The 22,467-nt window shown below is 34.6% G+C and overlaps 1 protein-coding gene across 2 annotated transcripts; it reads left to right on the forward strand.

The window, feature by feature from the left end:
* Positions 1-92: 92 nt before the first annotated feature.
* Positions 93-21,700, forward strand: LOC128205280 (short-chain dehydrogenase/reductase family 42E member 1-like). Of its 2 annotated transcripts, none has more exons than XM_052906811.1 (11): positions 93-192; positions 1,180-1,398; positions 1,701-1,796; positions 7,501-7,558; positions 8,947-9,062; positions 9,611-9,769; positions 16,099-16,233; positions 16,714-16,779; positions 17,796-17,859; positions 18,284-18,357; positions 20,933-21,700. In XM_052906811.1, exons 2-11 carry the CDS (start codon positions 1,180-1,182, stop codon positions 21,161-21,163), a joined length of 1,218 nt encoding a protein of 405 aa, XP_052762771.1. In that variant the 5' UTR covers positions 93-192; the 3' UTR covers positions 21,164-21,700. The 2 variants fall into 2 exon arrangements, with proteins under 2 accessions (XP_052762771.1, XP_052762778.1); XM_052906818.1 differs by lacking the exon at positions 93-192 and adding an exon at positions 221-301.
* Positions 21,701-22,467: the final 767 nt, after the last annotated feature.

Here is a 22,467-nt window from a genome sequence, read left to right on the forward strand (position 1 = left end):
TAGTTACGACATCATATTTTATTTTGAAGTACACTATATAAAAATGTATAAAGTCGTAGAACTTAAAAGTAAAGATACGGTTTAACGAAAGAACCTGATAATGTGTTATTCAAAGCAGTATGTTATGATATTTTTGATGTCGTAAATTTATCGCGAAATTTTGAGAGAACTGATTACAGCCATAACAGGAAGGTTGGATAAATATTTTGTTTATATTTTTTTATGTTTAAAAAAAAATATATATATTGCATAATGTCATACTTAAATGTGTTTCCCTTGATCTATCTGTATATATCTCAAGGTATAGCACCATACAAAGTTAGGGAACCTTTCATTTAAATTAAAGATGTTATGTAATAGGGGGTGTAAACAGAACTTATATAATTTCTGCTTACAATTTAAAAAATAATTCTTAAGTTACAATCATAGTTCTTGAATTTGCAGATTCAATCATTATCATTTTTATGTGGGGAACAGCAGTTCTTCATTTAGCATTGCTTTACAAATCCAATGTAATAATCTTTTTTGTTGAAACGCCTTCCCTCATTCATAAGTTTCATGCAGATCTTATTGCTTGATGTCATTCTTTGACTGGACCAGAGTATATTTTATGTCTTCCTGTGTCCATTGCCTGCATTATGGTTATATAGCAAGACTGAATGACATTGTTATCCTTGCACAACTAAGGAAATTAATTGTAGCCGATAGTAAAATGTTGCTCATTGTAGGTCAGCCTTTCTTAAATGGAGGCAACTGAGGCTCTGTGCATGTCATCTGGGTTCAGGTTAACTGTAACAAGGAAAAAATCCCATGGGCAGCTCTACGTTTTGATGTCTTTTTATTTGGAAAATTATAGAATACAGTTCTTTGACAGGTAGATAGGTAAAGGCTGAAATGTATACTTTAGATATATATATTTTTCCAGCTATTTTAGGAAAAGGACTCTATACTGGGAGCTGGAAGTTTAATATCAGCATTTCTGTACAAATGAGGAATTTCCATGCCATGTGGCATTATAATAAAATGTTAATTCTATTGTTATGTTTACTTTTGCAGTCCTAATTTATCTGAATCACTTTGGTCAACTTAAGTATGACAAAAAAACAACGACGCCAAGCAATTTTCCTTTACTCAAAGGAATTATGTGGTTAACATTGAAATTGATGTTCTTAATTTCAGATGGTTGTCCTGAGGAGCAAGAAAGTTACAGATGATGGAGCAGCAAACACTAGCAACTCATTGTTGGACAGTGGTCAAGAGGTGCATCTTGTTACTGGCGGGGGAGGATTTGCAGGTTTCTGGCTTGGGCGCAGCCTTGCAGAGCAAGGTCACAAGGTCATGCTTGTGGATGTCAGGGAGCCCCTGTGGCCTTTGAAGCCCAACATGGAGTTTTATAAGGTAGGTGATGGTATATTTAGAGAATCAAATCAAAATATCATAATAAGTCTGGTTTGGTGTGTGTGTTTTTCGCCATGCAAAAGAAAGTTAAAGTTATGAAGATTTTGGAAGTATGTATTAACCTTCCTAGCTCTTATGCTATTGGCTAGTTTATCTTAGTCTTGAAAGAAAACTATTGAAAAAGGGGTAGTTGTTACCACAGCATTTTTGCTGCACAAAAGGTAACCTAATCGCCCTAATGGTAAATAGTAATGATATAGGTATCATCATTCTTATTATCATATTATTTGTTATAATTCCAGTGCGACCTGACAGACCGTCTGAGTGTTACAGAACTATTTGAAAGAATTGACTGTGTCTACCATATGGCATCGTACGGTATGTCAGGGCGAGAACAGGTATGTCAGGTTTTTATAACCTTGTTAAATGAAGATGTAAAAGGCACAGGTATAGTTTTTACACATGTACGGTTCAACAGTAATTTAGGTAAAACATTATTCATGTACCGATCAAGTCAATATTGCTGGCACGATGTTGTGCCAGAGTATGGATTTGAGTTGTTGGGGAAACCAAAGTGCCCGAGAAAAGCATCTTGTCCAGCTTAGTGACCACCACTCTAACTCACATATGCCCACGTTTGGAACGAACCTTAAACACCTATGCGAGAAGAGAGTGTGTTAAACACTGTATTAACTGGATTACCTCAATAGTTACTCACTTGCCTCCTCCAGTAAGTACTTAGTAACCCTTATGTAACAGATTGCACAGATAACTTTGTGCATAGATCCAGGAGTACTGCCATCATAGGCCTACATTCTTCCATATGGCTAAAATGGTAATAAAATAGTATTTATAAGTATATTCTTGTAACAAATGGTAAGTGGGTTTTGTTGCCTGTGTGAATAATTACCCTTGATTCATAGCATTGAATTATTTTAAATGAGTGTTTCTCAAATTATTTTGAGGTGGATGGGCTCATGGGCCAAAAATACTTATCTTTTTATATATATATATATTTATTGAGTTTCCTGGTGTTAAGATGAATATAATATGTACATTAACACAGACAAGGTGCCTAGTTGCCCAAACCTATTACCTTGTCCAGCCTCATGGAAACAAAGAATAATGTCACAAGATTTGGAAACATCAGCTTATATACATGTAGTATGAAATTATTATCATATAGATTGTTGTAAGACCAAAAGAATATTGCCACAGTACAGAAAAGAAACTAATTTACCTGTCCATGTAGTATGAAATAATTCTCCTATCCATTAAAGGTCCTTTTAAGATACATCTTTAAGAAAATATCTACATAAATATTGTTTATAAACTTCATTTGAAAGTTTGGAAAACATTAATTGGTAAGGCCTAAAAAAAATACATTTGGTTCGGGTTACCTGACCCTACCTACGGAATGGGCGCCGATCCTACTGTTTTTATAGTCAGTTTGAAAACAAAATGAAAAACTTAAAAATATTTTTTTTTTTTTTGGTTTTTAAATATGGAGTTTAAAACCTTAAATGCTTATACAGATGATAGTTTTAACACCATTCTCCAATGATGAAAATGACATTCTTATATAAAGCCTAATAAAAATAAATAAATAAAAAACCTACCTACCCTACCTATTTTTGAAAAGGATGTAACCCTAACCAAACATATTTTTTTAAGCCTAAGAAGGATAGAAATAAAATTAATACATGTCAATAAACCACTGGAAAGCATGAAATGAAGTGACTGATTTGGCTAGTATATTTGTTTTCATTGCATTTAATGTAATGAAGATCCATCCGCATGGCCCAAGTACTTTTTTAAGTTATAACTCATAGACAGACAGTCTTACTTCAGACTCAGAATTGATGACTTGGAAATATTTTTAACCTTTATAGTTTTAATTTTCCATCAGTAAATAGGTAAAGTTTGGTGATAAATAACCACAAGATATCATTTAAAGTGTACCTTAAACACATAAAAAGACACAAAAACTTACTGAATTGTGGAATACCTGCATTCTGTAAAATCTACCTCTCTGGACAAAAATCTACCTCTCTGGACCAATACCTACCTCTCTGGACCAAACTCATCCTCTCTGAACCACAATCTACTTCAAAGAAATCTACCTCGCTGGACCAAAATCTACCTCACTGGACCCAAACCTACCTTTCTGGACCAAAATCTAACTCTCTGGACCAAAACCTACCTCTCTGGACCAAAACCTACCTCTCTGGACCAAAATCTACCTCTCTGGACCAAAACCTACCTCTCTTGACCAAAATCTAACTCTCTAGACCAAAACCTACCTCTCTTGACCAAAATCTACCTCTCTGGACCAAAATCTTACTCCTTGGACCAAAACCTACCTCTCTGGACCAAAATTTACCTCTCTGGCAAAACAAATCTACCTCTCTGGAGAAAAAAAAACAACTTCTGGAGAAAAATCTACCTCTGGAGAAAAAATCTACCTTTCTGGAGAAAAAAATCTATCTATCTGGAAAAGCTAATCTACCTTGCTGGAGAATTTTTTACCTAATCAATTTGAGAAAAAAATCTACCTCTCTGGAACAGTCAGAAAAGTTCACATGTCTGTTTTTAGGATTTTTTTTAGCTATTATTAAAAAATGCTAAGCAAAACTTCATATGAAGATGTAGAAAATTACTTGATATTTGATTTGAAATAATTTGAGTCAGGAAATTAATTTGGAATTATATCATGAAGTTAGAAAACCGGTGGTCCCTGGAGGTCGGAGCTTGGTCCTTAACATTTCTCTTTCTATTTTCAAATAAAATATACTACGCTGCATTGAAACCTAACCTAGAAATAGCAATACAATTAACTTTGTGCATTGACTTCCATTGCCCTCTTCATAGGTCCTATTGATTTCCGCCCATTCCCTTTGCGATAACCTTTGTTGGAGACTTTCATCAGCTATAACATATGATAATCAGTCAATACCAGTCTCTAGTATTGGATAACTTAGATAAAAAAGAACTTTCTCCCTTCTGTCAATAACCGCTGCCTTATAAGGCAACGACCTTTGAACCATATTACCCTACTAGAGCCAAGAGTCATTCACTCAACTCACAGGTCATTGGCACATGAGTAGAGTTCATTCGCAGTATAAAACCTGAAGAGCACTGAATCAGCCCTATTTGTAAGAAATGGTCTCTCCATTTAAAGTACAGTCGCCTTTTCTCAAAGGTTGTTCCATTTTCTCCATAGGGGCATTGACTGCAGCAAAGTTTAGTTACCTTTTCTGGATATATCTAAAAGCAATGTGAACTTAAATTACCTGGCCTCAATAAAAGCCTGTACTTCATACTGCAGTATCTTTTGAAAGTTTCTTCACCACCAGACATTTATATGAACTTTGTGTCATCGTGCCCTGATATGTATGGATGCAAGTGAAAGTAATCTCTTGATGAAAAGAAGTTTTATGAGCTCCAGGTCTCTTTGAAAGTTTGTTCCACTAGATGCAGTGGACAAATAAGGCTTCTTCAACTAGCATTAATTCATCTATTTCTATATGAGCATCAATTGTTTTCTGATGCGATTCATTGTTCTTATTTGGGGGTTTTGGTCTGTCAATGTATGGGTGTTAAGTTTCTCTGTCTAAAAGATTAAATTGATAATCTATAATTCATCTGGCACCAATGTCTCAAAGCTTCTTAAACTTAACTGGCTTAAGTAACTTATTTCAATTAGCCAAATTACTTAAAATTGAATTTGATAAATGAAAAATGGTTAATTGTGATTAACGATTATCATAAAGATAATTCCTATATTACATCTAAAAAACTTTAAAAAAAGTAAATATAATGCATATTATAGAAAAACAAAAATAGTGAGCTTAGCTTGATTCTGTTATAATAGACCATAGAAGTTTCCAGAATTTGGGCCAAAATACTTATGGAAGTATTTTTTGCTTCATTTTTTTGTGTTGCCTGGGAAACATGAGTTACATTGTCCAGCACCTGTGGCCGTGTCACACTTCCGTTACCGATAAAGAACTGAACACCTTGGTGTAGAGTCTTTAAACTTAGAATGCAAATTAGCCTTGGTCAGTTGATGACCTTTATTGATTTTAGGGTCAATAGGTCAAAGTGTGAGGTAATGGTGACCTTTTCAAGAAAAAATTGATCTTACATATGATCAAGATTGTTGATAAATGACCCCATTGTCGAATAAATAAAGATTCTTGTAAGAAAAATATGAGACAAAGAAATAAATTAAAACCATACTGTAGTGTGCAAAAATGTTTTTCATTTCAAATTTCAAACAAAATGTCGATTTCATGAAGATTTCAGTTACTTTGTTAAAACAGTTTGAAGTTGTGTCCAGTGTTTTAGATCAAGAGTTTTGGAACTTAGTGTATATATTATTCAATTAAAGCTCCTTTAATTAAGTGAAATCTCTAACAGTTTCTGTCAAATTCATAAATTTTAAATTCTCACAGTCCGATACAAAGTGCACTTTTCATTGTTAGCACCATGCCCCTATTTTGCAGCACCCGCCTAATCGAAACATTGAACCCTCAGAATTTCTTGAATGTAAACCCAGTGCAAACACCAGTGACAGTAAAGTACATCTGTTTTTTCAGAGTACAATGTCTAGTAAGAGTACAAGTTACCAGAGATGTCATCGCAAACTCCCAATATCCTTCTTTTATTCTGTGGTAAAAGTGGAAGCATGAAAACTCCAGTCACATTTCTTGCTTCTATAGGTAAATGAGCCTCTGAATTAATGACAGCTTTGGGAAACTCTCTTGTATTGATATTAAGTGGGAAATAGTCAAGACCCAGAACTCCATGTAGTTCCAACCCCAAACAATTATGTGTAGTTTTACCACATCCCCACTTTATAAAATAGTTCAAGAAGAATTATCCCCAGTTACATCACAGATGTAGTTCAGATGTAGTTCAGTTCCACAATGAATTACATGTAGTTCCAATACCATATTGCAATATCTTATTTGTAGTTTAAATCCCAAATGTATGGCATGTAGTTCAAATCTCAAGTTACTATGTATTACATGTTCAAATCCCCAATGAGTTACATGTAGTTCCATTCCCAAATTGCAATGTCTTATGGTACATGTTGTTCACATCCCAAATGGATTACATATACTGTGAAATCATTAATGTTCGTGGGGCATTAGTGTTCGTGGTTTTCGTGGGTTGGGTGATCCACGAATTCAAGATCCCACGAAATATAAACCCTTTATTCACTTTTTCAATTGCCTTGTTACGTAAATACTCTAGTATATTGTTTACAGAGGTCGCAGTATACAGTGTTAACACCTGTCTCACTATATAACTTATGATCATTATTCTGTTAATATATAATAACTGCCTTTAACAAATAATGAACCAAATCAATTAAATGTGTTTTATGAACCAAATGACAGTTATAAGCACGTGTTTAAACGTATGCTGTTAATGAAAATCTCCCAAGTTTACAAGATGCGCGTGATGAGTGTCCATACTCGATTTTTTTATTTAATGAAATAATTAATCGATTACTAGTACATTGAAGGTTACTAAGCACAGAACGTGACAATATACGCAACGTTTCGGTGTTTTCACAGTTTGCAAAATTCTTAATTGGCATTCAATGGCTTCCCCTATCTTTATTTATGATCAGGGTACATCTTCTTTTATTACCTTTATTCCCAATTAAATCGATAAGTGACATGGGTATATGCACTAATTGGCATGTCGTACCACATAAGCGAGTGTCATAAACCGAGTGACATAGAAGACGGAAATCACGGGCTAGTGCATGGATATTATGCAGATGATCTAGGACGATCGCATATTCGATTTTATTTTATTTTTCAAAAATGAAAATCCACGAATTCAAGTACCCACGAAATTGTTTTTTTCGGCAAACCACGAAATTTCATGCCCACGAACATTAATGATTTCACAGTAGTCTAAACTCCTTTCCAAATAAATAGCTTGTAGTTCTAATGCCCAATGAATTACATTAAATTACAAAGCCCAATCAATTAAGTTGTATTCAATTCCCAATTTATTAAATGTAATTCTAATCACCAATGAACTACTCGAGTTCAAATTATTTATTTTTTCTGCATTTAGTTAGACCGACCGAGAATTGAGGCTGTCAACATTGGAGGGACATCGAATGTCATTGCAGGTTATTTTTTATCTACATTTCTTCCCTTCTGCCCTTTAATGCTTATATTGAGTAACAAGAAAATATATATATATAGGTATATACCGTATTATATCATGTATAGGACGCTAGCATAGATAGGACGCAGGCAAAAAAATCGTTGAGAAAACGGGTAAAACCCCTTAATATATAAGATAGGACGCAGTGGAAAAATGTCAAAATCGGAGCCAAAAAATTGAGGTTGGTAAAGTATTAATAATACAACATATATTAAAGTAAAAAAAAAAAATGTATAAAAGGCATATTTCGATAAGTGTCTTGTGTATTTCGATATTTAAACGTACACAACAATGATATATGTCTTGACATTTTGAGAACATTCACGCATAATATAAGACTTATATAAATGCTGTAATAGACTAGTTCGGACTGACAGTCAACCGTTGCAACCGTTGCATCTCCCGACATGCCTTCTGAATGACAGTCAACCGTTGCAACCGTTGCAAAACTGTGTATTGTCAAAACTAATGATTGTTTTGATAAGGCTTGTCGCTGCGCGGATTAAAGCATGTCAGCATAATTATTGCGTGTCGGTAATTAGCCTTGCCAGCAGAAGGCACCTCGGGTAAAGTGCGAACAAACAACAATACGGTATTACCATCGCAATAGCTTGTTTTATTGATGTTTTTCTAATGACAGACAGCGAGTGTTTTTCACACCTTCGCACATTTGAAAAGATTTGATAGTGACAATAATGCTACTTTGCGTTATGCACATTCCTTTATTATTTTTTTAAAACAGTAACATACAACAAAATGTTTTGTAAAATATCGAAACATTAAAATCATGAACAACGATTAATTGATAAATACCTCCTTTCCCGATTTTCCGTTGCCGTTATAACTCAATCCAGTTAAAGTGCTGACTCACATCGAGTTTTTGTGAGTAGCGTCCCTTTTGTAAAAAAGTAAACACTCGTGTTTGTTTTCAATTTATTTCTCAATAAATCATTTTAAAGTAAACATTCAATATATTTCTGCGTGTGTTAACTTGCATGATTTTACCTATGCCAGTTGTTCACTTCGGTGACGCAGTACAGATACTTACTATTACCGCGTTCTTCCCCGGTCCGATATTTTCGACCTGAAATGGACTTGGAAAAAAATAGATGAAATTCTAATAGCATAGAAAGGACGCAGGCAATTTTTAAGACGATAATTGGGGGTAAAAAAGTGCGTCTTATGCATGATATAATACGGTACATGTGTATATATAGCCTGGATTTATATAAATCATAGGAAGTTTGAAATATTTTACAAGCCAAAAAACAGTTTTATGAAATGCAAGGATTTTACCCTTGTTAACAGAATTGGATCCCAGCACTATACATGAGGTTGTTTTATTTACAGCCTGCATAGAGAAGGATGTGACTAGACTCGTATATACAAGCACTTACAACACAGTGTTCGGCGGGCAGACAATCAAGAATGGGGATGAAAGCCTAGAGTTCCTTCCCTTGGATCAGGTTAAGTCAAATTTCAATGGATGTAATTTGAGATATTCTAAAGATATAATAGCATATTGTTTTATCATAATTTTTCGATTTTGATTTTAGTCAAGGAAGTATTGTCAAAACTTTGTTGTACTGCGGAAATGACTGTACCCAGTATTTTATTTGGTAGTCCCATGGCTGTTGGCGTTCAACAAAAACTCTAATATTGGTCACAATTTAAAATCTGTAATTAGAGGGTCTTGGGGGCATTACTTTTGGGGTTACTTCCTCTGACAAGAAAATTTTAACAATTTCTAGTCTGAAATGGTGCATTTTGAGTGTATTTTATTACTCTTTTTTTTCTCATAATGTCATAAAAAGTAAACTTGGACAATTATTGGGGGGGGGGGGGGGGGGTATACTGGTTAAAGATATACACAAGAATCTGCTTAGCTTAGACCCGTATGTACATGACAGCAAAAATTGCTTGCTGTAAACAGAAGCTTTTTTATTAGGTGACTATACAGTGATGACCAGTGCTTGGTTTTGCATTTGTATCTTCTTCAATTATGAAATTTCAGCACCCTGACCATTACTCAAGAACAAAGAGCATTGCGGAACAGAAAGTTTTGGCTTCCAACTTGACGCCCACTCAAAGCGGTAAAACACTGCGAACGTGTGCTCTCCGATTGGCGGCTGTGTATGGGCCAGGGGAGACCAGGCATATACCTCGAATTGTGGTTAGTAGGAGAGTTTTTTCCCTTGAATTAAAAGCTCTGAAGGAGAGTATAAGAATTTAGTATATAATTTTTTGTTATTGACTGTTTTTTTGCTTTCTTATTAACATAGAAATGTTTTATATCCTTTCGAATACCGCTACCGTACATCGCCCCGCTACTGTAACCACCTAATGCAGACCAATTTTTCAAGGGTGCTGGTTACCGCTACTGTTTTACTGTAGGAATACAGTAGACGACTGAAACATACCGAAAAAGTAGGTACGTCCAGTTCCACAGCCGCAAAATGCACATTTTACACAAATTCGTGGTACGTTTTTCATTAAAATAAGAAGGATTGTGAATTTTTAAAACAGCATTAGTACACTATGGTACTTTGTCTTAGAAACAGTTACTACACTACAGAATTTCTTTCAAATATAATAACCATGTAAAAATAAGCAACGGTATTTCTTTAATAATTGCCATTCAACATTATTCGGCTCTGGCTTTTGTAAAGTTGCTTTAATAAAACAGCATGCTTATGTTTTCCCTCTTGTATCAAGAGTACGCTGTGGTATCATTGTAAAATTTAAGAAATGAGCAAAACTGCGCAGTGGTATTACTGTGAGATTTGTTTTATGGACTGAGTGTTAACTTCGAAAAGGTAGACATTTCATGATTGAATTAAACTAAAAACAGTCACTTAAGTGCATTTTGGTAGAGTTCTTGAATCTAGAAGTATGCAAAACTACGCAGCGGTATTTCGGGTATAAACATTATACGTAATTGACATAACACAACCCATTTCAGAGGCTAGTTACGCTCCCTTTAACTGTTGAAATATTAGCTATAACATTCTTATAAACCCAACAGGACATCTTTTACCTGATCGCTATAAAGTTATCATGGAAACCATAGTGACTGAAAATATATCAACATAACATCCATTACCAAATAGCTGTACAGTTGCCATGGAAATCACTGCAATATAAAATAAACCAACCGGACAAATATCACAAGGTTGCTATCAAGGTTACATACAAGTTGTATGGGAAAGCAGCATGACTTAATACAACATACATCATATCTGTTGATGAAGCAATGATCAAATGTCATGGTCACCATTCAAGAAATCGTTGGCGCTCCTAACAAGCCCACAAAAAGGATTAAAAATTTTTGTGTGTCATGGGGTATCTCAGGAATTACCAGGTGTACTTAAGCCGAAAGATAGAAGTAGGGTTGACTTAAACAGTTGTAGAGAACTGAAAAGAAAACATCACAGGACGAAATCATTTGCTGACAAGTCATCAGATCCCCTGGCGCTTGGAAAAAATCTACACATGCATGTCACGCATTTAACACCGGAAGGAAATATTCGTCAAACGCAAAATCAGTCCATGAAAAGAGATGGCAAAGTTAGGATGTTCAGCAGAGGTAAACACATGGCATGAACTACCTCGGAAGGGAAGAGGATGCAAGCGGGCGGGAAAACATATGACAGGTTTTGTAAAAAGGGGCAACAGGGCGGGGTCAAATAAGGGCAGGGCGGGCTGCCCTTCCATTCCGCATTAGTTAAAACACTACTTTTATCCACTGCATGAGAATATTCTAAACATGTGTGCAACCCGATTACTTGTTTCAATCCTATAATAAATAGCCGACAGAACAAGGTTTTGAGGGAAAAAGTAAATTAAAAAATAAAGTGGGAAAAATCATGCATTGAATTCCGCAAGTTATTTTTAATTAAAAAAGAACATGGGTGTTGTAGACAGTCATGACCATCTCAACATTTATAGTGTACAAAGCGCTCATTTGTGGACCTAATTTGTGTGGTTTGCTGTGGACATCTCGCTTATGATTCATCATGTACAAAGCTTCAACCCTCCGGCTACCCATGAATTGTTTGAGAGAATGGTAATACCTTTTTAGCTCGACTTTTCAAAGAATAGGTGGGCTATACTACTCGGCGTCGGCGTCCGGTTAAAGTTTTAGGGGAAGTTGGGATTTTCACTTTCAAGTCCAATATCTTTCATTCAATTGAGTTAATACTTCACACAGTTGTTCAGGGCCATCACATGATGAGGTTAGATAACTCCATATTATTCTTTACACAGATTATGGCCCCTGGTTGACTATGAAACTCAGGTTAAAGTTTTAGGGCAGGTTGGGATATTTATAAATAACTTCTATACCCTTTGTTCAATTGACTTAATACTGCACACAGTTGTTCAGGACCATCACACAATGAGGTTACATAACTCCATATCCTTAATACAAGTTATGGCCCCTGATTGTCTTAGGTTAAAGTTTTAGGGCAGGTTAAAGTTTTAGGGCAAGTTGGGATTTTCACTTAAAACTCCAATACCTTTCATTCAATTGAGTTAATACTTCACACAGTTGTTCAGGGCCATCACATGATGAGGTTAGATAACTCCATATTATTCTTTACACAGATTATGGCCCCTGATTGACTATGAAACTCAGGTTAACGTTTTAGGGCAGGTTGTGATATTTATAAATAACTTCTATACCCTTTGTTCAATTGACTTAATACTTCACACAGTTGTTCAGGACTATCACACAATGAGGTTACATAACTCCATATTATCCTTAATACAAGTTATGGCCCCTGATTGACTTAGGTTAAAGTTTTAGGGCAAGTTGGGATTTTCACTTAAAACTCCAATACCATTCATTCAATTGACTTAATACTTCACACAGTTGTTCAGGGCCATCACATGATGAGGTTAGATAACTCCATATTATCTTTTATACAGATTATGGCCCTTGATTGACTATTGGACTTAGGTTAAAGTTTTAGGGCAGGTTGAGATATTTATTAATAACTTCTATACCCTTCATTCAATTGACTTAATACTTCACACAATTGTTCAGGACCATCACCCAATGAGGTTACATAACTCCATATCCTTAATACAAGTTATGGCCCCTGATTGACTTAGGTTAAAGTTATAGGCAAGTAAAAGTTAAGGGCAAAGTTGGGATTTTAATAAAAAAAACTTCTATACCTTTCATTCAATGCAATTCAACGATTTTAGTTAGGTTTGACATAAATAGACCAAACTTGGTAATATTACATTGTTATTGTATTCAATTCTAAGTCCAAGCGGCGAAGTCGAGCGCGCTGTCTTACGATGGACCTTGTTTACAGTATATTACACACATGCTGTATAATGTTAAATCATTACCATAATCACGTTAAATAACATATTGATCGTTGCATGTACTACCAAAATGAAACATCAACAACATCTTTTAAAATCAATCAGTGTTTAATATCTATGTTTTTTTTTTTAGGTTGCAGAACAACTTATCGACGGGAATAGCACATGTATAAGGAAATCCAAACAAACAAGCGCCATTTCTGAACTTGACTCCTTTGGCAACTTGCAGTGCAGAGTCAGCTTACACAAGTATAATTCTAATGTTTATAAAATGAAACTCAAATGAAATAGTTATTTTATTTAAAGGATTGTTTTATTTCGTATCATGGCATTACCTCTAGAGAAGGCTGAATGAAGGTCAAGTCCACCAAGACTATGGCTCCAGAAACACCGAGAAACAACAACTCAAGTATGTAAAACATTTTCAATAATGTATGTTTTTTTAAAATTTTATTTCAGAGTCTAGAACAAGAAAGCGCCATTTAGATCAATCAGGAATTTAAAAAAATCAATATTGTATTGATGAAATAATTATAACAAAATGTTGTTTAGGTGTCTACTTTTTGTTCCTGAAAGGACGAATAATGTTTGTTTAAATGTTTTTATAGAATCAAACACTTCATGCTTAAAATGAGGACATATTTTACGAAAGTACACATATACAATGCAATTGTCGCTAACAACGTGTCTTTATAACAAATATTCATCAATATGTGATTTCTTTTTTACAGACCGATGATATTGCATTGCGCCAGAAACTCCACTAGACTCTGTTGCCGTCTCGTTAATCGCATACTGTGATTATACTGGTTTTGTTTTCTGTGACATAGCTTGCGATATTTTTTGCAATATAATAGTTACAGTCAAAAACTTTGATTTATGTTTTGCTCAATGTTTTTCCTTTATATAATTATGTACATGTGTTCTTTGTTGATATAGAGAATATTATTATCATTATTGATTATTGACATGTTTGATTTTATCCCTATGTATAACCGTAGTAACCAGGGCCTAGTTCCTATGATGTAAATACATTAATGAAATTCAATTCATGATCTATACATTCTATAACCTTGATGTATGAACGAATTGTGAATCCGTATTTGGATTTTATTCCTATAAGTATACATTTATATGGCATTGAATGAGCATGTGTGTAAAATACCATGATAGAGATTTGTTATCTTAATTCTTTTCCGATTTATTTGATAAAAATCATATTGTTTTGTAATCGCTCTATGCATGTGTAAATAATAAAATAAATAAATATGTATAATATAATGAAAACTACAGGGACAAGCCCATTAGTTGAACATTCAAAAATAAGCCCTGTTTAGGGGTACAAGTCAATGACCCAAGCAACAATGAACTAGAGACACAAACATATTTACACTTCTTAAATGATAAGTTTCACTTTTTGTTTTATTACTGAATTTTACATGGATTTACACGTGCTTGAAAAACTGTGATTATGTGATGTATGCATTCAAATTAAGCACGGCTAAAATAGCATACTTAGACATACATGGTTTAGTCACAAATGGCATTCGAGAGAGTGTTTATTTTGATTTCTTCAATTTACTCAGATTCAAGCTCACACATGTATAAATTGATTGAAATAAAAGAAACATTTCGCAACGTTTCCTTTCAAACATCTTCTGAAGCATTGTACTTTTGAATTATTTTGGAAAACCTGTACTGTAGTACAAATTTGCTGTTTTAGAAATATCAAATACTACCCGTAGCGTATTTATGAGGAAAACAACAGACATTAATATCGAGTTACTACAAAAGTTAAAACTGCCATAGTGTATCTATGCACGCATATGTGGTATAATTTCAAGATTGATAATAACATTAAATGTCTCCAGCAGTTTTGAAATACATATACATGAAATGTTTGTTCTAGAACTACCAGAGTGTATAAATACATATATTATCCTTTATGTACTTAACAAATTGTTAAAAGAAGCAATTCCTATCTACAAAACTTGCCTAAAGTAGTTTTATAAACATTAAAAAGTAGCCTATACCGAAGATGAAAATTACCACAATCTACATATCACAGGATTACCATTGCGCTGTTTTGCATGTGCGTTTACCTACTGATGATGGTCTTCGATTAAATTACTTCAACACACGTCTACGGTCATTGCTACATTTGTCAATATTCATCATATCCGTAGTTTATTAATGAGAGTTTTGTATTTTTCCGAAGTCAACCAGAGTGTAGTTATGCCGATATGTCATATTTATTTATGAGTGAATATTTTAATTGCCATTACATAATAAAACCAATAAAATTAATTTTATTGTATTAATTTGTCTGTAAAAGGGTTTAAGTAAAGGAAAAATGTACATTTTCACTAGAACATTACCTAATTAGGGATAATGTATATGTCACTAATTCGTGAACTGCAAACTTGATTAATAAGGGTGTTATTTAATTTTATGAACTATATAATGTTTGTAATTAATTTCTTTAATTGTGTTAGAAATTTGTACTCTTTCTAAATTAATAAACATTTTACCTAATTGCTTACGCATTTTAATTGGGAGATTTAAGTCTCTGCTTTTAGAAAAACATGTACAAGATTATTAAAATATGCGGTATTCCCACCTGTACGATAGCGGTAATCAGAAGCTGAAAAATTGGAGTATGGTTTATACTGCTGCAGTAGTTTGCCGTTGTATAATAGAGGTAATGGAGACACCCGGATTTAGGGTCTGCATTAGGCGGCTATGGTAGCGGAAAGGACATACTATGTTTTTTAATGCATTTCCAAGGAAACTATAATTCCACTTAAATTCAATTTTTGGTGCATTGTTCACCTGGTTATTGAAAATAAATAACGAGAACTTGTCTATCTCTTGAAAAACAAATGTCAGCAGGCTAGATTTCTAGTTAATTTCCTGAAATTGAACGCATATGGTATTGATTTTTAAAGTGTTGACAGGCTTCTAACAAATATATGTGTTGCTCTTGATGTTTTCTTTTAAATGTTGCCTGGCAAAAAAAGTTTCTGGCAAACATGTGTTGGGCTTAATAATGTCCTTAAAGTTTTGTCATTTCCAGCAAATAAATGTGTTGGCCTTGAAATTTTCCTAATAATGTGGACATTTTTACAGCAAATAAATGTGGTGGTCTTGTTTTGTTTTTTTCAGAACAACATAGAACAGGGTTTATTTTTCATCATCTACAAGAAAGAGAGTCTACAAGATTTCCTCCATGTTGAAAATCTTGCGCAGGCTCACCGTAAAGCTGGCGAGGCATTGACCGAGACGAAAGGCTATGTCTCAGTTAGTGATTAAATTTTTCAAACATTGTATCAAAATTATATTAAACTATTGACACAAGAATTCTGATAAATGCCATGAGATTTCTACTGGTAGCATAGCAACCGAATGTTGCTATATTTATCATAATTTGTTCAAATTGACCTTTTTTGCTTTCTCCTATGTTATTGAAAAGTTTCCTTGCATAACAATGTTTTTTTGCTTAGCAACTTATTTAAGCTAGTTTTAGTAAAACAAAGCTCTGTTGCCCGTATAATGCCACATGGGGACCAATGCTAAAGACAAGCGAAAATATCTAATAATGATTATATGAAACTCCGACCCTTATGAAAATTTTGCTTTTGTGATCTTTCGTGCAATAAATTTTGATATTGCATTGAAATTTAAAAAAATTTCTTAATATAATTCAGTAATGACACTGAAAAACTGAAATTAAAACAGAAGAGGTGCAAAATCTAATCCATGACTGTTTGCTTTTTTCAGGCTGGAAAATCATACTTCGTCTCAGATGACTGTCCTGTGAATACTTTCACGTTCTTCCAACCGCTCGTATGTATACTCCTAACAAGGTGTAAAGCCTAACCAAATTGAATCAAAGGATTTAATGCAGCTATTTTTAGGGAAAGTAAAATCAACTTTTTCTTTTTTTCACCAAATGAAATCTGAAACTGATTTAAAATAAAACTTAAATGGAAAATAAATTTGTTGTGGCCTCATCAATAAAAATATTGCTTCTTTCAACTAATGAAACCAATGAAAACATTTTGAAAACTATCAAAGTCACAAGGTATGTTATGAATATAATTTCTTTCTACCATTTTGCCTATGGTCCTGAAATGTTGTTGCAGATAAAATAAAAGAAAAACTATCATTATTTTGTTTGCTTCATGTTATTCTAGCAAAGACAGAATACAAGAACTGAAAAGGGATAGTCGGCAAATCACACCAATCTATTATGTAGTTAAAATATCTCAAACAGTGACAAAAATAATTGATCTTGTAAACAGAACAAATAAATGGATGACAAGAACGAAATGAGTGTTTTGATGCTTGTAAATTGTTCATTGCTTTTGTTGCTTTATATTAGGCTTTATATGTAGTTGAAACTCCAATAGATTCAGGGTATTCTCATAAAAATTGACCATTCCGGATGGCAATGGAGTTTGTATGTAAAGCAAATCCTTCCTGTCACTATTAAAGCCTAATATATGATTTCAGTTAAGCCCCTATGCTCAACTGAGAAACACAGACACACATTGGCGTCTGCTGTCGGTGCTCCTGTGCTGTTTATCATTATTCCCCAAGATAGTTTTATCTTGGGGTATATAGTTTTGTTGCCCTGAAATAATCATTGTGTATAATATCTCCAAAAAAATTAGTGCACCCACTTTAAACTTCATAGAAATGTTAGGCAGCATGGGAAATGGTACACCTGCAATTTTTTTACATTTAACAGATTAACAAGAGTTATGTTGTTTTTCGATCTTAAAATTGGTCTGCAAAATACCATTCCAGTGTCCAGGTGTAGTCTCTGCTATAGATCTAATAACTATTATTTATTTCAGATTGTAGGCCTGGGATACCCGATGCCTCGATTAACAATACCGCTCTCTGTGATATACTTTGTTGGTGAGTCTTCATGCCAGAACTAAACAAGACACTGTACTCGTATAACAATCTTTGGCAAGCCTGGCACCAGCAGTTGGTTAAAACACATGTCATTTTCTACTGGTTTTCTCTTTGCCAATAAGTGTTATGACAGTTCTGATAACAAATGTATATTGTGGTGATATCACTGCCAATTGAAATGTGAGGTATCTAAAACGTAAAAGTTTAACAATGATGTAGCAATATAAGATTACAAATAGCTTACAGAGATTACTTTATAATAATTTTCTAAGCTGATCCTTAGCCAGGCTAATATGTAAAAGCTTAACTTTGAGCCACTTGAATATCGCTTATTCTGATAATTAACCTGTATTTTAGGTGAAGGTTTAATTTTTTTAAACAGTCTTAATTGAAATCTACACTTGGGCTGTCTTATTTGTTTCAGCGTTTGTGACGGAATGGCTTCATTACCTCATATCTCCCGTGTATAACTTCCAACCTCTACTAACACGCACAGAGGTATTTATTTCAATAAATTTACCAATTTTGCTCACCTATTGAGCACCCCCCTGCCCTCCCCCCATGTCTTCTGTTTGTGCCTGTGTCAACATGGCTGGTGGGGATTGAGGTACAATTGTGTCTTGGCCCACTTCAAATGGGGGAATTTACATTGAAAGGGAATGTAATCACAAAACCAAAAAAGTAATAAAACTTCACAAGACTATGTAAACATTTAAGCCTTTGACTATATGTTTATTGTATACATTTGTACATTTCTGTTGAAATCTCAGGTGATCAATAGTCTTTCAGATAATGAATCAATTAGAATAATGAGCATATTATATTCATAGCATTGATTTATTTTCCATTAATCGTAAATGTGTAAATAATGATATCTCTGGGATCAATTCAACTCAGCTCAGGTGATGTCTTTCATTGTAATTAGGACCCCCTTTGAAGAAGAGGGGGTATATTGCTTTGCACATGTTGGTCAGTCGGTCGGTTGGTCCGTCAGTAGACTCAAGCTTGTCAGAGTGATAACTCGACAATTCCTGGACCAATGGTAATCAAACTTGACATGAAGGTTGGGCCTGACCAGTAGATGACACTTATTAATTTTAGGGTCATCGGGTCTAAGGTCAAGGTCACTGACCTTTAATAGGAAATGGTTGTTAAAGCTTTTCCAAATGATAACTCAACAATGCCTGGACATATGGTCATAAAACTATTGAGGCAGGGCCTGACGAGTGACCTTGAATGCTAAAAGATTGTCTGAGTGATAACTGCCTTTGCCTGCACCCATTTCCCTCAAACTTGACTATGAGTTTGGGCCTGACAAGTAGATGACCCCTATTGGTTTAACTTGACAATTCCTGTACATATGATCATCAAACTTGACTTGTAGGTTAGGCCTGATCAGTGGATGACCTCTAATGATTTAAGGAATCATCTGGTCAAAGGGCAAGGTCACAGTGACCTTTAATGCGAAAAGGTTGACAAAGCTTCTCAGAGTAGTTTACAATAATGTCTGGACCTAGTGACCAGCCATACCAGTAGATGACACATTGAGAGGCCATAGGGTGAAGGTCACAACTTGGTCATTAAAATTTACTTCATATTAACTTATTTCCTGATGCTAAGAGGATTCATGTCTATCTGCAAATATCAGTCATCATCTGAACACTCTTCAAAACTGTACCTACTATCCTCACACTTTAAATGGTCATAATCTTATAACTGCCTAAACAAAGGCATCCAATGTCAATGACAAATAAGCTGTCATTTTGGTCCATGCATATTTCATTCAATTGTCCAAATATTCCTGTGGGGGGCAAATGTTTGACAAACATCTCTTGAATGAACTCCACTCCAATAAAACTATCAAGGCATTGGAAAAAAGCATAGCATTTTAATGTCTCTAGGTTTGGTGGTTTTATGTTCTCAATATATTATCAGGAACACCATATTTATAGTTCCACTTCATTTCTCTACAATAATGTTTGTTTAGTGATGAATAATTTATGATAAGTAAATATTTTTATAATGATTATTAAATTTCAAATGTTAGGAAATTTTCCTTAAGTTGAAATTTCCAGTAAGATGCTTTATGAATACAGCGCCTAGTGTCAACTGTGGCCCCAATGGACATTTTTTTTTAATGCGGGCTAAAACTTGAAAACCATGAAATGTAGTAACATGAAACATTGAACACATGTTCACTATGAAGATTATGCACAAGTATAACAAGACCGTAACTATGGGTAAAATGTTTCCAGAATTATGCCAAATCTTGATGGAAAAACTTCTTTTAATGTATCTGAACAGTTAGTTAACAGGAGGTACACCAAGTGAGTCCGAATAGGTTTTAGTCTGTAATCACATATATCAGCAAAAATGATGAATAAGTTGTGCTTTTGTCTCCTGTTTTTGGACTCCGGTCCTTTTTCAGAGGCCATAGAATGTAAGTGCCCTGTTTGGAATTCAAACCAACGTTCTCTTGGCTGTGAGGTGGACAACTACACCACTCCACTCCTCAAGCTTCAGTTGTGGTGTCTGGATGTGAGGTGGACACCTACACCACTCGACTCCTCAAACTTCAGTTGTGGTGTCTGGATGTGAGGTGGACACCTACACCACTCGACTCCTCAAACTTCAGTTGTGGTGTCTGGATGTGAGGTGGACACCTACACCACTCGACTCCTCCAACTTCAGTTGTGGTGTCTGGATGTGAGGTGGACACCTACACCACTCGACTCCTCAAACTTCAGTTGTGGTGTCTGGATGTGAGGTGGACACCTACACCACTCGACTCCTCAAACTGCAGTTGTGGTGTCTGGATGTGAGGTGGACACCTACACCACTCGACTCCTCAAACTTAAGTTGTGGTGTCTGGATGTGAGGTGGACACCTACACCACTCGACTCCTCAAACTTCAGTTGTGGTGTCTGGATGTGAGGTGGACACCTACACCACCCGACTCCTCAAACTTCAGTTGTGGTGTCTGGATGTGAGGTGGACACCTACACCACTCAACTCCTCAAACTTCAGTTGTGGTGTCTATGTGTACTAAAAGTCATTTATTTTTAAATTTCAGGTCTACAAAACTGGAGTGACGCATTACTTCAGCATTGAAAAAGCTCGAAAAGAACTTGGCTACTCCCCTACTATTCAGAATGATTTGTCGGAAGTTGTCCGGCATTATATAACAATGGGTCGTCAGAAACAAACAAAGCCACCATCAAGTTTTCTTTACTGGGTTATAAACATAATATTCATGTTTATGTTTGCTGCACTAATTATGTCTTTTATACCTCTTGTAAAATAGTGCTGTCACAACCCGTCACAACCCGTCATAACTGGTATTGTTATAAGCTTGTGTGCACTTTTAATAAAAGAAAAAGTATTGTCATAGTGATACTGATAATTGATCGCCACCAGAAGCAGAGTCATGAACAGCTTTTACCTTTGGACATAACACTTTTTTGTAATAACATAGCTGATGACACATAATGTCAAGTAAGGCTGAATTTGGTTTGAAATTTTGGCAGAAATCATTGTGGATTTATGTCCCTTGACTGACTAAGAATGAACAGAACAAGTTGGCATCTGCTTGTAGATTTTTGTTAATTTTAATATTTATTTGATTCCATTCTTAGGTACCAATTTAAATGCTATTTTAATTTTGTTGGTGATATTTTTGATAAATTCATGAAAGCAATATCAGTGAGATCTCATGGTAAAACTCTAAATAGGTCTTACATTGACGATTGGCTTTCCTTTACATGCCTATCATGTAAGTTTTTAAGTATTGTTGTCATATAAAAATTATACAATCTATTTGTAATAAATATGAATATTTTAACAGATTTCAACTCTTAACAGTGTCCCGGGATCCCTAGAGGGACCCAAGATCCCCAGAGGGACCCCAGAAAATCCAGGTCAAGTGTCTCGACAAAACACCATATTTTTTGTTTGGCAGATATATTGAGATAGGACCCAACTATGTCTTAAAAACAAGCAGAAATAAATTTAAACAACCTTTAAAAAAAAAAAGATTATCCAACGCAGAAGATAATAATGTTGGTTGTGCTCGGCAACATCTGGTCTAAATTTTTTTAAGAATAAATTGATCCACATTCGATCGATTGTAATTAATTTTTATACATTTTTTATGAAAACAAATCTGCTTACAATATATTTTAACCTCCCAAGCATGCAAATTAGTGGAAATTACCAAAGCATGCAAACAAAGTAGTCCTATTGTGTACTTTATGTGTTTCATACACATGATTCATACTCAAAGCATTTCATTGGTAGATTTATGATTCTAAGCATTTTGTGAATATTTAAACGCTTAAAGTAGCTTTACATATACACTTTTCATTACTAAACTGGTCTTCTTAAACACAAAATATGAGAATTCTTTGTAAACAGTCATAAAAAAAAGGCAACACTAATAACATATTGAACAAAACAAATTTTCGGGAAACCTAACTTCAGGACGTTGAATTGGCATCCCCTGCCTGATTAGGCACAGTACTGGTGGATGGAATGGAAATCAAGTGTTGGTGAAATCTGGGAGTAGGATTGTTTTTTTGTCTCGGGTGAAATATTCCAACCGTTACATGA

The sequence above is a fragment of the Mya arenaria genome, chromosome 2 (assembly GCF_026914265.1).
Source record: "Mya arenaria isolate MELC-2E11 chromosome 2, ASM2691426v1".
NCBI lineage: Eukaryota > Metazoa > Mollusca > Bivalvia > Myida > Myidae > Mya > Mya arenaria.

Excerpts from the sequence above, each read along its gene's own strand:
- LOC128205280 (XM_052906811.1), top strand. The coding sequence starts at position 1,180 with ATGGTTGTCCTGAGGAGCAAGAAAGTTACAGATGATGGAGCAGCAAAC. Across the intron at positions 9,063-9,610 it reads AGTTCCTTCCCTTGGATCAG|CACCCTGACCATTACTCAAG; the intron begins GTTAAGTCAAAT and ends ATGAAATTTCAG. Across the intron at positions 18,358-20,932 it reads CTCTACTAACACGCACAGAG|GTCTACAAAACTGGAGTGAC; the intron begins GTATTTATTTCA and ends TTTAAATTTCAG.